We start from the raw sequence: 16582 nt of genomic DNA, 5'->3' as shown, positions 1-16582 counted from the left end.
ATGTTTTTAAAAAAAATATCAAACAAAGAACACCTGGATATAGCATATTACGATAAGCATAGAGGATGACAAAAATTAAAAATTGTATGGGGGAAAAAATCGAGAGAAATGTTGAGAAGAAGACGATAAAAACAATAGGGAGTTTATATAAGTCAAAAGCCGAGAAATAATTAAAGAGAAAAAGAATAGAGTAGAAGAATAAAAAAGTGACATGGAAGATGAATAAAGCGATAAAAAACAAAGACTGTGAATCGTAAGTCAAAAGAGGAGAAAGAAATAAACAGAAACAGAGTGAAAAAACAGAAGAAAAAAAAACATACAACCAAAATGTCGGGGAATAAAAAGAAATCAAAGAATTAAAAAAAAAAATGTTTAACAAAAAAGGAAATATAAAACCGAAGAAAAATACAGAAGAAAAAGCAGGCAAGTTACACGAATAGAAGTACAAAAATGAATATTAATTAAGGTATCTGACGCTGCTGAAGACTATAAAAAGAGAATACGCGACAAAAATGAAGGAAAAAGGACCAAGATCAAAAGAAAAAAAAAAGAATATCGAAACAATTTCCCTGAGTAAAAACGTAACACAAGATGCGCAAGGCATTATAATCGAAGTGCAAATGCCACAAGTCACAACTACTGAATTTAAATGCAATTCAATTTTTTTACCGAAACTGGAATAGACATTTGACATTTTCCCCGACACTTTTACTAATCAGGACGAAATACATTTCAAATGCATCATTAAATCGAATTATTACGTGATAAGCGATTCAACTTTTCTTTGACTTCCGCTAAAAATACACAATCTCATGCGATTTTGAATACAAGAAAAAAAAAATCCGAAAACAGACTCTAATTATCACAGAATAAAATCTGGCATTATATAATTTTATCGAATGGTCTTTTTAGATCGAAAAACCATGTTCGTTGCTTTCTACAGATGTTTTAGACATTTGAAGCTTTTTTTTTGGGGGGGGTATGTAAATTGTGATTGCAGGAAATAGTGTAAAATTTACTGACCTTTAATTCTTATTCATGAAATATTAAATACATGTTCGGCGTTATTATTACTGTCGTGTGAGGTTTAATGCCATCGTATCTCTACCATTATATGAAAGGAATTTTGTATGTGTGTGGGGTTGTGAGTTAATTCCCTATATACTAAAAAACAGCTGGGTTGATACTTATAGAATTTAAGAGGAAAGTACTTTCTATGTCTGGCAGTGTTCTTAAATAAGATTTGTATTTGGATGCTTTAAATAAGTATCGATAATAAAGATAATCTTATGACTCGGTTTTGACTAAAATTTTCAACTTCCACAATTCTAACAGCACAAATAAATTTGAGAAATTTTATTACCACACAAATCCTGACATATACAATCAACAGAGAGATGCTCGTTTGAAATGAATGTTACTGTTTTAAACACAATTGCACTATGATACTTGACTTTTTTCTTTTAAACTTAAATTCAAGTCATTATCGCCGCACGAGCAACAGAGAAAATTATATGTTACCAAACGATGCCGTCTCGATATGAGAGAGGCGATGTAAATGTTTATGTTTAGAGCACAAATGAAGCATACTCCGTGATATTTGGATTTTAATATATAATTAAAGACATCTATAATATAAATATAACCTGTTTATTTAAATGCATGTATGCATGTATGTTTTTATGTCTGCCAAAACTTTCAAGAGATACGACTTTTTTCACGATGTCAGTATCTTTTAAAAGTTTGACTCTTCGGACAAAAAATTGGCTGAAAACATTTCCTTCACCCGTAACTGAGTACATTTCTATAAGCAGATATCGTTTTTTTCGACGATTTTTTGGAAAGTCATTCCCTCTAGCGTTAATTTAAATTTCACCACTTCCGGTCTGGCGTTGGCGCAACAGCAAGGACATCACATATTTTTTACGTTCTTTTTCTCCTTCGCGGTAGGGGTTCGAAACTGCCTGCCTACTACCAATTGTTTTTTTTTTTTTTTTTTTTTTACTCAGCACAAACCTCAAACATGCGGGAAACGTCTAGCACACAGGCTTGTTTTATATGCAAAATATCTTTTTAAAAATTAACAGTAGTATTTCCATGGCAATTTATTGTGATGAACTTACTGAGGGGAGGGATATGATTAATAAGTGGGCGTTTTCACCGATTTCGATGACAATAAAAATATAACAGTGTCTAACATTTATGAATTATATTTCAATCCCTGGCAACGTGGGTCTTTTTTGCAAATAATACTATATAAATGAAACTGTGATATGCATTGTTTACAAGTTGATGAGAATAAACTACCTGTTTTCGACCGAGGGGTCCAGGGTGGAGGCACATTATCTGTAGATTACTTAGATATTCTATTATATAAAGGACAATGTATGTGTGTTTGTATGTCCGCTAAAAACGTATGTCATCCCTATCTTACAGACACCATAGCAGTATAAGGAAAAAAATTGAAAAAAAAATCGTCGCCTAATTTGTGTAGAAATATCGGTTTGTTTGAAAGGAATCGGATAAATATGATATCTTCAAAACGAGCATGTTTGAACAATCGTTAAGTTCTTCCGTTTTAAAAGGATGAAGTTGCGCGTGATTACATCAGTGATTTTGTGGTCGTATTGATAACGAGTTCGCTTACTGAAGTTGTTTGCTCACAAAATTTTGCTTTCTGTTTCGCTTCTAGCTGGTGGAACCCGTTTTATCGTTTAACGACCAGGCAACACCTCTACGCATCCGTTGTAACAATTTACCTGATTTAAGCGTAGCATTTTTTACGCCTGGGCAACGCCGGGCAACACCCACTAGTAACAAGTTTACAGATATCCAATTGGATTTATGTCTAACTTTGTTATATGTTTTACTACCCATTTCTATTTTGATATCCTTTAAACATTCAAAGCATCCCTAACGAAATCATTGTGTCAACGTATTTCTTTAAACATCCCGGGAGAAAAATGGAATAATGACAACAGCAATTAGGCATATATATATATATATATATATATATATATATATATATATATATATATATTTCAAGAACGTCTGATTGAACGAAATAGTTATTTTCTTTTTTTTTTTTTTTTCGACTTTTCTTACTTTTATTTCAGCTGGTATTTTGGATAAAATGCCGCCCAAAAGTTGTTGTTCAGTGTTATTTACAAGCGCTTTCTACCGATGCATTCGATTATGACCAGGATCGACTGTTGTTGTCGTTTTTTTTTTAGTTTTTTCTTTGGAGTTTTGGTGTATTCATAGTGTTTTTCGTATTGGTTTGAAGGAAGGGTGGAGGAGGGTTAGGGGCGAAATATTTTTGCTTTTAATTTGGATGTTCTTAGTTTATAGTTTATTGAGTTTGTTACTAGTAATTAAATACTGTTAGTATATTTGTCCCGGTGTTAAATGAGATCTGGTTAAAAGGGGGCGGTAGTTTTTGTTAGGCACTGTTTTATGGCACCATTGCCAGCTAAATTAGGAGTTAGTCATCGAGAGAGTGTTGTTGTAGTGTAGCCGATGTATGCGTTGTATGAGTTTTTAGAGTGGGTTCGGAGATATTCCTCGAATAGCAAATAGATTCGTACACTACATTAGTTTGGTTTAGTGTGGTGTTGGTATTTTTATTACTTTTAATTATATTACATATATATATATATATATATATATATATATATATATATATATATATATGAGAGAGAGAGCCAGACCAAAAATTATATTTGTCAGGTTTTTAAAGCATGTTTTGCTTTTTTTTTAATTACAGAAGATACTGTCATATCTATTTGTATTTCGAGTCTAAAAAACGTGACAGTCTAATTTATAGTTGCCAGTCATAGTCTCTATATATAGCAGTAATTGATGTAATTGAAAAAAAGTATATATATATATATATATATATATATATATATATATATAGAAATTAGATGATCACACACCTCTTTAACATGTAATAAGCCTTTGTAAAGTAAGTGGTTGCATCGTTTTTACTATATAAATATATCACTAGCAATGCAATAGATGGTAGATCGCTGTTCCATTTGAGGGTAATTGATAAAGTACAGAAACGTATTCAATTCGATTGACCCCACCCTTTTTCTTGATGTTTCTAATCGTAGTCTTTTTTATGAATATTACTACATCTTTTTCAAAATTGTCAAATATTTTCGCGCGTTTACTTCATTGGTCTACGATTTTCCATCAATTTAGCATTTTGATACCTCCTCTTTTACACAGTGTCTCATTCAGTACCTTTTCCGCTATATCCGAAAAATATGCACTAGAGCCTGCTGACCGACTTCCTCCTAGCTAATAACTTGGTGATTCAAGACTAAGGGCTATTTTCTCTGCGATAATAATCTAGCGTACATTCTTATATCAATTGCCTCACGTTTTTTATCGAACGATTTAAAAAGTGGTTGGAATATCGAATTACATATGTGTACACTGATATGTAGTAATCATCATAATTTAAACCAGCTTATATCTGTAACTTCATCTCTAACATATCTTATAAAAACAACCTATAAGGTCAGGAAATATTTTCAACAAGTCATCGACTAGGGAAAGAATACGTACTATAATCTATTTGTTGGTTCCTTATTAAGTGAATATTTCCTATATATTATTCCAATAAGTGTTTTAAGGCAGGAAAAATGCATCGACTCTTGTAATTCTGTAGACATTATCGAGGATTAATATCATTCTATGTCTAGCGAGTAAAAAATAGTATTTTTTTAATCTTTAAAGGAAATATTAAAAGCAAATAATGATACATCTACGCAATAGAATAACTTATGGCAACTGATAATTGAAGATTCTCGGAAAAAATTAAACATCGACAGATATATCGAAAAAAAGAGAGCGCCGAAATAACATTTACTTTTGTCTATTAAGAATACGTCGGTTACAATGCACAATTGCAAGACAAGTTTGCAAAACTATCTCGTTTGTTAGCAGTTGAGGAAGAAATATTATTTCGAATTGCTAAAGCCTTATTATTTGAGTATCTTGACCATAAACTTATATATATATATATATATATATATATATATATATGTAAAGTCAAGGATTTAAAAATAAAATAAAATCTAGTGTGGAGTCCCAAAAAAAAGATTTCAACATAAAATAAAAATGCCATGCCAAATTTATAGATATGCATGGAATAATGGATAAGTGTTTCAGCAGAATAGTAAATAGAAACAAACGCGAACAAATCTCAAAGGAAAACCCATATATTTCAGTAAATACGGCCATCTTGGATTCGTCGGAAGAATCATTATATAGCAAAACTAATAGGCATTGGATAGTCTAACACAGCAGAGGGTGAGAATGAATGTCTAAGTGAGAGTGAGTGGTAGAGTTGCAACGTGAAAGTGTTGAGTAATGAAAGAAATAGGTGACGGGATTTAAAGGTGGCGGAGATTTAAATGGCGCCGAGTTGTAGTGAGCTGTGTACTAGAGTGTAAACATCGATAGAATGTGAGAAGAAAAAGAAAAGGAGTGTGCAAAGTTCTATGGGAAAAGTGTATATATATATATATATATATATATATATATATATATATATATATATATCAGGTTACAAAATATCCCATAACATATTATTGGGGCGATTGTACAGTAGAACAACGGAATACGGTGTCTCTAGTATAGGTTTGTTTTTTTAAGAAATATATATATATATATATATATGTATATATATATATATATATATATATATATAATCTCGGGTTACAATGTGGAATACGATGTTTTTCCAAACTCTAGTTAGGGTATTTACCCCGCTTACGGTGTTATTATAGTGTTCGTTCAGTATATACATGTGTTATATACTATTAATTCCGGGGTTCTACTTTATATTTAAATGTATAGGATAAAAATCTACTTTTTATAAAACTATATGATTTAGGGGAAATGATCCTATTGTATTACATGTATACTTATATGTAGTTGTGTAAGTTTCTTTAAAACTATATATTGAAAAAAATGTCCTTCTTTGGATGATTTTTTGTCAGTACGTCAATAAATTTCCTGCATTTACAGAATAAGTTTACCTACACTAACAAATGATTAATTAAAGGCGTCATCAGTTGTTTACCATGAAACACCCTTTCAGGATTTCGAAACAAAAGGATATATAAACTTATAGCTCCCTAGCAGTGTTTTTCAAACAGAATCTCCCCCCAAACACATGATATATATATATATATATATATATATATATATATATATATATGGTAAAAGTGGTAATTATAAAAACCTGAAGAGAGTGATCAAAACTATTGCAGGGCAAATATGTGTTTTTTTTATTACCGTTTTATCTGTTTGGTTACATATGTTTCGGATGGTGGACCGTGTTTACGATCTAACAGCCTCGTCAAACCTTACAGAAAGGTTTGACGAGGCTGTTAGATCGTAAACACGGCCCAACATCAGAAACATATGTAACCAAACAGATAAAACGGTAAAAAAAACAAATATGTAATGAGTGATGGGATATTCTTATAATATTCCGATACAATTATTTATTTCGATTTTTATTTTTCATATGTTCATATTTAGTTGTAAAAAACGTAAATATACACGTGTCGGGACATGTAAAGATGTTTATTTTAGTAATCGTTTCAAATTAATTATTACTTATTAGATTTTCATTAGTACAAACAATGAAAATGTTGATATTTCACATCAATAAACCGAAAGATAAACACTTTAAAAGCCGTGTTTTGTGTAGAAATATGGGAAGATTCTATTTCCATCCCGATGCTCCAATATATATATATATATATATATATATATATATATATATATATATATATATATATATATACAGGGTGGTCAAAAAGTCAGGTAACATTTTAAAGAAAAATGATATTAGCAATACACGTACATTTAAGTACCATACATTGAAATATAAAATGAAACAAACATGAAATATGTTTATTTTGTTAATTGTCGTCCATTTCTCTCTATCAATCGCTGGAAGCGATTAACCACTGATTGTGTAACACGTGTAAGTACCTGGCCTTTTTACCATCCTGTATATATATATATATATATATATATATATATATACAGACACACAAAGGAGAGTTTTTGTATTTTATCTATGTTAATGAACATAAATATGAAGATATTTATCCCAGTGTCTATGGGTGCGTATTTGCAGTTAGTATTGTCTGTCTTAATGTCATAAATCGTAAGGATAGCTGAAAGTAAAGTTTATTTAAACATTAAAATTATTTTTTTATGCAGAAAAGGCGACGCAAATAAATGATTTCAAAGCAAACATATTATTTTCTTAAACAAATAACAACACATAAATAAACAGCCAGCAATTTTAATCAGAATTAATGCAAGAATATGTATTGCTCTTTGTATCTGTTTTTTTTTTGTTCTTTTTTTTACCAAAGAAAATGTAGGACAAGTGCCATTACAAGTGCGCTATAGGAACAGACAATTAATTTAATCAGACATAATGAATAAACATTCTTTTAATTGCGTTTTCAAGAACAACGATATCATAACACTGATTCAGACTTTCTTTATAGTAATTACGTAGTTAAGGAGTAACTTCCTTGGAGTAAATACCTAATATACAGTTTATATCATATTGGAAAATTATGTAGAGAAAATTTTGTTTTTTCACCGTCTTTTTAACCAATATATTAGCACATGAAACTGCAAATATTCGTTACTTTTTGATTCCTAATATGGAGTATTGATTGTCTCGATGTGAGGGCACAATAAAAAAACCCTCTCGTAACCAAGGTGAAATAATTAAACACGCTGGCCACGTCAATCATGCTTTACGCATGCGAGACATAGACGCTTAATGCTTACCTTTATCATGTAAATAAGAATAATGTAAATTATATATAAGGAATTGACATGGGAATTCATGCAAGGCGCATGTCCATAACAACGAAGCCCACAGGAAAGGTCATACAGCATTCTGTAAAAAAGTTATCCAGGAAAAAATGTAACCGGAAATACAGAAAAAAACCGTGAACATACATCTTTTATTGACAGAACAACTCTGATATTGACCAGACGCTCGTTTACAATCGTTCAAGTCTAACCATCTGGGCCACTGTTCACCAACGATGTAGTCCCATTACGACCATTGCGGATTACAGGACAAGTGACATTAGCATTTTAGTGCCTTTAGAAATGTAAATGATAATAGAAAAACTATTATTTCGATTCATCGATCTACTGTTCTCATCTTGAGTGTGATTTTCACAATGCTTCGGGCGATATAACCTCCGACCTTCTTCAGGTGTACCTTGTGAAAGTTGGAATGCTTCTGTCGAATTCAAGAATTTGGGCAGAACCTTTTATTTGCATAACAGGGGTAGCACGCTCTTTTTTCGCCAGTCATGATTGGATAGAGATCCTAAGTAATTCTTAATTATCCCACAAAAGATAATACATAACAGTAATATATATATATATATATATATATATATATATATATATATATATATATATATATATATATACACGAGTAATCGTCATATTTAACACTAAAAATAAAAAAAAAGTGTAAGGCTATTTAAATCCGTACCTGAATTCTACGAAAGAACACTTGGGGCAGCAGACAGAATACTTTGATATTCGATTGTAGATAGGCATATTCCCCTGAGGGTTAAAGGTTCAATCTTAAGTGTGGGCGTCCTCCATCCAGTCATGGGTTACGAAGCAAGAGCATGCTGTGAGTAAATAAAGGGTTCGCTCGTTCGAAACTCCGACCAAATTATCGAGTTCAACAGAAACATTCACTAGTTTTAAATTTTGTAAAAATCACACGAAAGGTGAGAACAGTAGTCGGTGAATCAAATTAAACGAAATACAATTCCTCATCTCAAAAATTCAGGGACGGAATATAAAAAAAATAAACATTTTTTTTTATATAAATAATTTTTTTGTTTTACTTTCGAGTCTATTTATCACAAGTATTTGTTGACATCTGATTAAAAGCAAATTATATCATAATCTGTTGAAAAAGAGTTAACATTGAATAGATATTAGACGTGGTCATTGGATGTTGCCTTTCACGTAATGCAAGTAAAATACTACAAAATATTGTACAAAATAAATTATATCAAACAGAAACACTAATACATAAGTGAGTAGTAGTTTTGCTATTGTCATATCTTTTGGCTAATGAATAATAAATATCAAAGAGAAATTCCACTACTATATATGAATAGTCAAGGGATTAAAATATAGTAAAATAGAAAACAATTATATGATCTTATGAGTGAAAATGATTTATATATTGTAAGAAATGTTATTACTTATTTAGGAGTGATACGATAAATGAGAGCTCCCTTGGATTCGTATGATTGTAATTGTTTGAACATTTTCAAGCGAATCTCGAAACGTATGTAGACATAAAGTATATTAAAATATTTGGTTAATTTTATTACTTTAAAATTTGTAATTATCATCAGGTGATATAAATAAAGATAAAATTATTTTGTATAAACTTTAGGAGGTTTCGGACAATTTTGTTAACCTTTTATTTAAAGAACCATTTATATATTTATCTCAAAGGCAAAAAACTGTTGGCGAGAATCCTAATGGAAGATAGGACCTTGAAAGGAAGCCATGCTTCTGGACATTTCCCTTTAAGCTACGAAAATTGAGGAAACTGGCAACAGGAATCGCGCGTGTATATCAAATAATTCATAGTTATACTCTCCCAGATTATTAGCGGGCATGAAGCCGCCAAAGCAAATCAGCTACGATTAGTCTTAATTAATAGCATATCAGATATTACTTCATATTTATAAGATACATAAACTTTATTACACTTCATTATTTTTCCCAGGTCTTCATTTAATACTTGTAATTTATTTTATTCAAGCTGTTTCTTTGAACATTGATCCACATTGCTAACGTACTCCAATAAGCTCACAATTATCCACGAAAAAAATAACATACAGACTAGAATATAAATACATAAGCGACTACAAATAAAACAAAGATAACAATTTTTAATTTCGTATTTGTTAAATCAGCAAAAACAAAAAAAACATTGAGAGAAAAAAAAAGGATATAATTACCTTGTTGCATTAGGCATCCTATGGTAAACCACAGGCTATTTAGAACAGTGAACTGATTATCTAGCTCATCTGATCCTGACTCGTACCATTCGTAGGGACTCAACCGGGCTATTATGTAGAGCATGAAGCTGACCACAAGATAGGCTGCAATGATGTATACCCATACCTCTGAGGTCAGAGGCGAAAGAAAGGAGAACAATTTCGGCGGCTTTTTGTGCGGTTTCTTATAGAGTATAGTAATACCCAGGTTTAAGAACGGTTTTGTAAAGTCAATAACTTTCTCACGTTTGTAAGTGATGGACATTCCAGCTACGGCCAAGTCCGCTTTCTGCAAAGACAACAATTAATTAACATTATGACATGAATAAAAGACAATATTCATTTTCGTAATCTCTACAATTATATAAATGCAACTTGGTTTGTGTGTGTGAGTTCGTTATAAAGTTTGAAACGACTGAAAAGATTTTCTTTTTTCACTCAGAGATAAGGGTTATTTCAAGTACATTACGTTAGTGTGGAGATTTGATGAAGTGTTTAATTAAGGGGGCGGTTCATTAGGAATTTGTTAACATTGGATTGAAGACCTCCAAGTTGTAGTCCGGAGGGAAGCAGACAGGCGGAACAGTTCCACAGGCGTGCATTCTAAAAAAGAAGCTTTGTTCATGGAATCCGCGTTTCGATTTAGGCACAGATATAGAGTGGGGGAAATTTTTCACAGTGGATTCAGCTAGACGGGTGTTTTTCGTGAAAGATTGGCTAGAACTTTAGTGTATTAGTCTAGGAGTGATCTTAGGTCTCCGTTGCGATTATTAATCAACAAATCCATCTATTTACTATTTACGTCGAACAGATGCAAGTGAATATTAATCGGTTCGTTTTTTCTCCTCTGTAGATACGTCAAATACGTATCCCTATTTTTGATCGTCTATGACGTTTTATTTTGAACCAAACATTGGATAAGGCTAGAATTGAACACTGTAGGCAAGTGTTAAAGTTTATAATGGAATATGGAATGTTACGAAATAAGTCCATTGTATACTCTATAAGAAATAGTTAAATATTGTTATATCGGAAAAAAGAGACGGCTGTCTATTTGTTCAGAAAACTGGAGAACAAATATGCCAGTTAAAAAATGGGCAACGCAAATTAAAAATATATTTTCTGTACAAGCTGCCACAAAACAAGGTGCAAATATAAACTTTTACCCCAATAAATCAAAACAGGTATACCCGAATGGAACTGTATTCGACATTAAAGAAAATGGACGACTATATTATTTAAATAGCGTAGTCCCATGAAAAACCGCCTGCCATGATCTACACCCATGGCATAAAATTCTTGGACACTGCAATATTCCTGATATCAAAAAGTTGCCGACTGTAGGTGATGGAATGCGAATACAAACATCAAAAACCTTCAACTGAAACGTCTGTACGCAGGGGAAAATGACAAACTATCAAAACAAGATACCAGACAAAAGGTCCAAAAAATCCTATCAATGGTTCATTGTGACTTGAGCGGTTCCGTAGAACCGATGGCTTGAGAACATTATAGATATGTGTTGAATTTCGTGATGACCATTCAGGTTTAATAATGGTTTACTTTTTAAAGAACAAATCTGATACCCTGCTAGCAACTAAGAAATATCTAGCCGACATGGCCCCCTACGGTGAAATCAAGTGTATTCGCTCTGACAACCGTACGGAATTCACCAATAAAGAACTTGAACTTTTACAAATTAACCATCATATTAGGCATGAAACATTAGCTCCTAGATCGCCACACCAAAACGGGACTGCTGAACGTGCGTGGCGGTCACTTTTTGAAATGGCAAGATGCCTACTCATTGAATCAAAACTCCCTAAAAACCTCTGGACGTATGCACTTATGGCGGCAGCCTATATATGCAACAGGTGCTTTAACAAAACACTATCTAAAATTGCATATGAATCCTTCTGCGGTAAAAAAAAAACAAATTTAAGCAGAATGCATATATTTGGTTCAACTTGCTTCGCATATATAGAGAAAAAGAGTAAATTGAACATTAAAGCCGACAGAGGTATATTTCTTGGATACGATAAAACAGTCAAGCCAATTTAATATTTTTTCCCGAAAAAAAAAAATAAAAAGAATCCGGTGTGTAAAATTCACGGACACGTTTAATTTTACAGACGAAAACCCGTCATATGAAGAGGATGAAATTATATTACCTCAAATCATTAGAACAAATGAAAACAATAAAAATGACGGTGTCCATGATGATGATGATGATGATAAAGTCGAAAGATATCCCAAAAGAAATAGAAGGCGACCCGATTTTTTTGTGGTCGACAATATAAAATATTATCAAATCGACTATTGCTATCCAATGGAAAATGCGCCAAAAAGCTTCAACGAAGCAATTAATTCAGAACATTGTGATGAATGGAAAATTGCCATGAAAAAGAAATAGATGCCTAACCGAAAATGATACCTATACGGCAGTGCCTCTCCCAAGAGATAAACATGTTATTTCTACCAGATGGGTCTTTACAAAAAAAGAGTACAGTATCAGGCGTAGAACAGTACAAAGCAAGATTTGTTGCTAAGGGGTGCTCTCAAATTTACGGTAAATAATACTTTTCTACGTTTTCGCCGACCACAAACCTAACGACAATCAGAATTTTAATGCAATTCGCATCACAATATGACATAAAAATTCATGAAATGGACGTAAAACATGCTTATTTGAATACCCCAATAGACTGTGATATTTATATTATCCCTCCAGAGTGATTTATAATGAAAAATAAAAATAGCGTGTGGCGACTTAACAAGTCATTATATGGTCTAAAGTAGAGTGATAAGTGTTGCAACACAGTATTCCATGATTATATTATTAAACAACAACTTAGACAATGCGCTGTAGACCCCTGTTTATATACCCAATACAAAGACGATAACTACTGATTTTGGTTTTGTGGGTCGATGATATTTTAATCGCATCAACTTGTGACATAATGTTAACTGATGTTAAGAACAAATTAAGTAAAAGATTCAAAATGACCGATCTTGGCAAAATATCCTGGTTTCTAGGGATAGAATTTACTCCAAGCAAAGGACTTGTTACGATGACTCAATCGAGATACATCGACAAAATACTATTAAAATGTGGAATGGGAGAGTGCAAGAAACGCTCTACACCGGTCGAAAATGATATTAATAAAAATATACACACAGAATCTGAAATAATTAATGACACACAATATCGCGAAATTATAGGTAGTTACTGCAACTAGGCCCGACATATGCTATACAGTAACAGAACTGTCACAGAAATTATCACGACCGACAATGAAGGATTTAAAACGAGCTGAACAAGTCCTACGTTATTTAAAAGGAACCAAAGAACAGAAGTTAGTATTTAGAAAATCAAGAAATCCCCTAAAATTAGGTTTTTCGGATTCAGACTGGGCAAACGACGAGGATCGCAAGAGTGTATCTGGATATTGTTTCAGACTCTCAGAAAATGGGCCTATTATTTCATGGAAATCTAAAAAGCAATAGATTGTATCTCTCTCTACGTGTGAAGCAGAATTTATCGCGCTCACACACACGACCCAGGAAGCACTCTACCTTAAAAATATCCTGAAGACTATTTTAGAGCCAGAATTGATTACAAGCCCCATAGTAATTAATTGTGATAATCAAGCCAGTATAGTCTTAGCACAGAACACGATAATCAACCAAAGATCTAAGCATACAGATATAAAATACCATTTAATAAAAAAACGTGATAAAAAAGGAATCCATTATTTTGAATTACATATCATCAGAACAACATATCGCTGATGTATTTACGAAACCGGCGACACGGATAAAGCTACAACGTGTTTTCTCCAAACTTGTTGGTGAATTCGACTGAATAATGTTTTTTCTTTCCCTGCCCTGTATGTATATAGATTTCTATATATTAAAAATACAGACCAGCGAAGTGCCAGTTATGAGAAGGCTCTTACTTTTTTGCATGAATATCAGTGGAAACCCCTAGGGGTAATGCTCAGAGTATATAGATTTCTATTTATCAAAGAAAAAAATGGTCCTGGACAAGACGTTAAACTGTATCCATTTTATTTGTATTAACACTTTAACATACTAATGAGTAACTAATACTTTTGCTTAAAAAAATCTTTGTAATTTTCCTTTTTGACATTTGAACACAATTAAAAATGGTATCTTTTTAAATGCTAAAATTCTAAGGCGCAAATGATTTCTAATTTTTGTTATGTCTAAGTAAATATAAAAACATATATTTATTTTTGAGCAGAACAAACACAAGGGACTTCCCCTATTATAAAAAATAGGGAGGATGTTACAATATTTTGATGCTATAATGGGGTATGATCCCACACAGTCGGACGATTCTATTTATAAACGATGCTGCTAAGAACTGACGAATCAAATTAACTACGTTCGGCTGCCAACCAATCAGAAACCAGAATTGCTTCATAAATATTAAACCTTTTCTAGAGCAATTTCACATGTTCTTTTCCCGGGTTTCGGCACGGTAAGAATATTTTGTTCTATGGAACTGTCTACTACAAACAATTCACCTCCCAGGACGTGTGTGTAACAGCGAACCATCTGAAACTGTTTCTGAAACTCAAAATGGCTTACACTTCTAGAGAATGCATATTTTATTCATTCAGGGAGACAGAGATTCGATTGATAAAGTAATGGCATGAGAGAGGTTGAAATATGTGTACTGAGAATTGTGGTGGGTATGTAGAGGAAAAAACTAGGCATAGTCTTTCCTTTCATTATACCATTCTAGTATTTGTAGCTCTTCAACTGTTGGAGAAAAGAAAAGTACGATGTTTTTTTTTCTTCTTCTGGGACAGCTTTATTATTTAAAAACATGACTTACGGAAACTTAAGAGTTGAACACTGCGTTTACTAAACAAATCTTAATGAGACGATTTTAAAAAACTGAGATCCGTGCAATTGTTGTTCCTATTTTCGCATAAATTAATTTTAAAAATAAAATAATATGGTTTAAACATCTTATTCATTTTTTTTAAATATTTATCGCGTAATAATACATTTAAGAAAGGATTGCCGAACATTCATCTTATAATTTTAGATTGGTATATTGCTCTAGGCCTTACGATTTTACTTACTTGATCTATGAGTTCTCCGACCATACCATTCCATTTTCCAGTCTTTGGGTCTTCGCCACCATATTGCCCGTCTTTTACGATGGTGATGGTGTAATTAAAATGTAGTTCTTCTGCGATGGCATTCAGAAGATCAATAGCAAACCCTTCATATTCCACTGTACCATCCAAACTTGTTTTGTTTCCCACATATGGAAGTTCCTGCAATCAGATTAAAAAAAAACATGTTATATTTTATTTATCACGTAACATGTGGGACAAACAATTCGTAGGTTAGCGGTTTGTAGGTAGTTTATATTTTATTGCGGCCAGTTGTAATGATGTCTTTTGTCTTAGAATAATGAAAGAAAATTACATTCCAAGTTAAAACCGACCAGCCTGCCAAGTGGTAAAATCTCGCCATTTAGATAAAAGTCCCAAGATATCGAAAATCTTAAATAAGTCTTTCTCAAGTTATGCATACTTCCCCGGCCCAGGTCCTTCGGGGCCTGGGCAACAAGTGTCAAGCAACTATCATATGTATGGGAACCCCCACCCATAAGACCTTGGTCTATGTAGGGGAAACCCTTAATACCAATTGTCACTATCCAGCTCTCCTTATCACCGGAGAGTTGGTCTCCATTTTCCCTTCACTCCTCACTTTAAAAATCGGCCTTGTGCCTAATTTGCTCGGTGGGGGAGCAAATAAATAGCCTTCCTCCAGTTATGCTTAGCCTTCGGGCCAAGATCAAAGGCTAGTGTCTCATTTTGTCAATGGAGGTGAAAACTTTTATACTTAAAAATTATTTTTGGTCCCAACCTGAGTGCTCTTTTCTTTTGTTTTTTTTGTTTTTTTCGGGGAGCTGGTTCAACCCCAAATTAAAAACAATCACATTTTATTTTCTTGGGAAACAAATAAATACTAATAAGTCTTCCTCAAACTGATTATTGAAGTCGCTCTTGTCTCCTGATTCTCTTATTGTATTACTATGTTGATTGGTTGGTTTCGGTTGCTTTGCGGCATATCAACCCTTTTCACGTTATTGATTCCCGCATTCAGTTATTTTGAAAATAGTATTATTTTGTACAAGACTTTGTTGTTAAATCTTTTTGTATCATCAATCGCAAGGTTGTAATATTTATTTTTGGTGTTTTATAGTAAATTTGCTCGTTTTCTACCTGTCCCTGGAGAACATGGACGGCTTTGCAATTTGAGATAGGGAAGAGAGTTACAAAATTAATGTTCGGTAAATTTAAAGTTGGGAAACCTGCCAGCAACTAGGGGGGGGAGATATGAAGAGGAATGGGAGACTGGCAGAAGGAAAAGTGGGAAAAGATGGGGTGGTGTTTCTCTTTTTGTTTTTGCACAAC

The 16582-nt window shown here is 32.7% G+C and overlaps 1 protein-coding gene across 3 annotated transcripts in view; it reads right to left on the bottom strand.

Moving 5' to 3' along the window:
- Positions 1 to 16582, bottom strand: part of LOC145241556 (glutamate receptor ionotropic, kainate 2-like) — a 459102-nt gene that overhangs the window by 193842 nt on the left and 248678 nt on the right. For all 3 annotated transcript variants that reach the window (XM_080104621.1, XM_080104624.1, XM_080104622.1), the window contains exons 9-10: positions 15236 to 15433; positions 10077 to 10404 (exon numbers count right to left, since the gene is read on the bottom strand). In XM_080104621.1, coding sequence (XP_079960747.1) covers positions 10077 to 10404; positions 15236 to 15433 — 526 coding nt within the window. The remainder of the gene's footprint in view (positions 1 to 10076; positions 10405 to 15235; positions 15434 to 16582) is intronic.

Source organism: Euprymna scolopes, chromosome 20 (genome assembly GCF_053919585.1).
Source record: "Euprymna scolopes isolate OS-2025 chromosome 20, ASM5391958v1, whole genome shotgun sequence".
Classification (NCBI taxonomy): domain Eukaryota; kingdom Metazoa; phylum Mollusca; class Cephalopoda; order Sepiida; family Sepiolidae; genus Euprymna; species Euprymna scolopes.
This window is presented reverse-complemented; position numbering and strand designations above follow the sequence as displayed.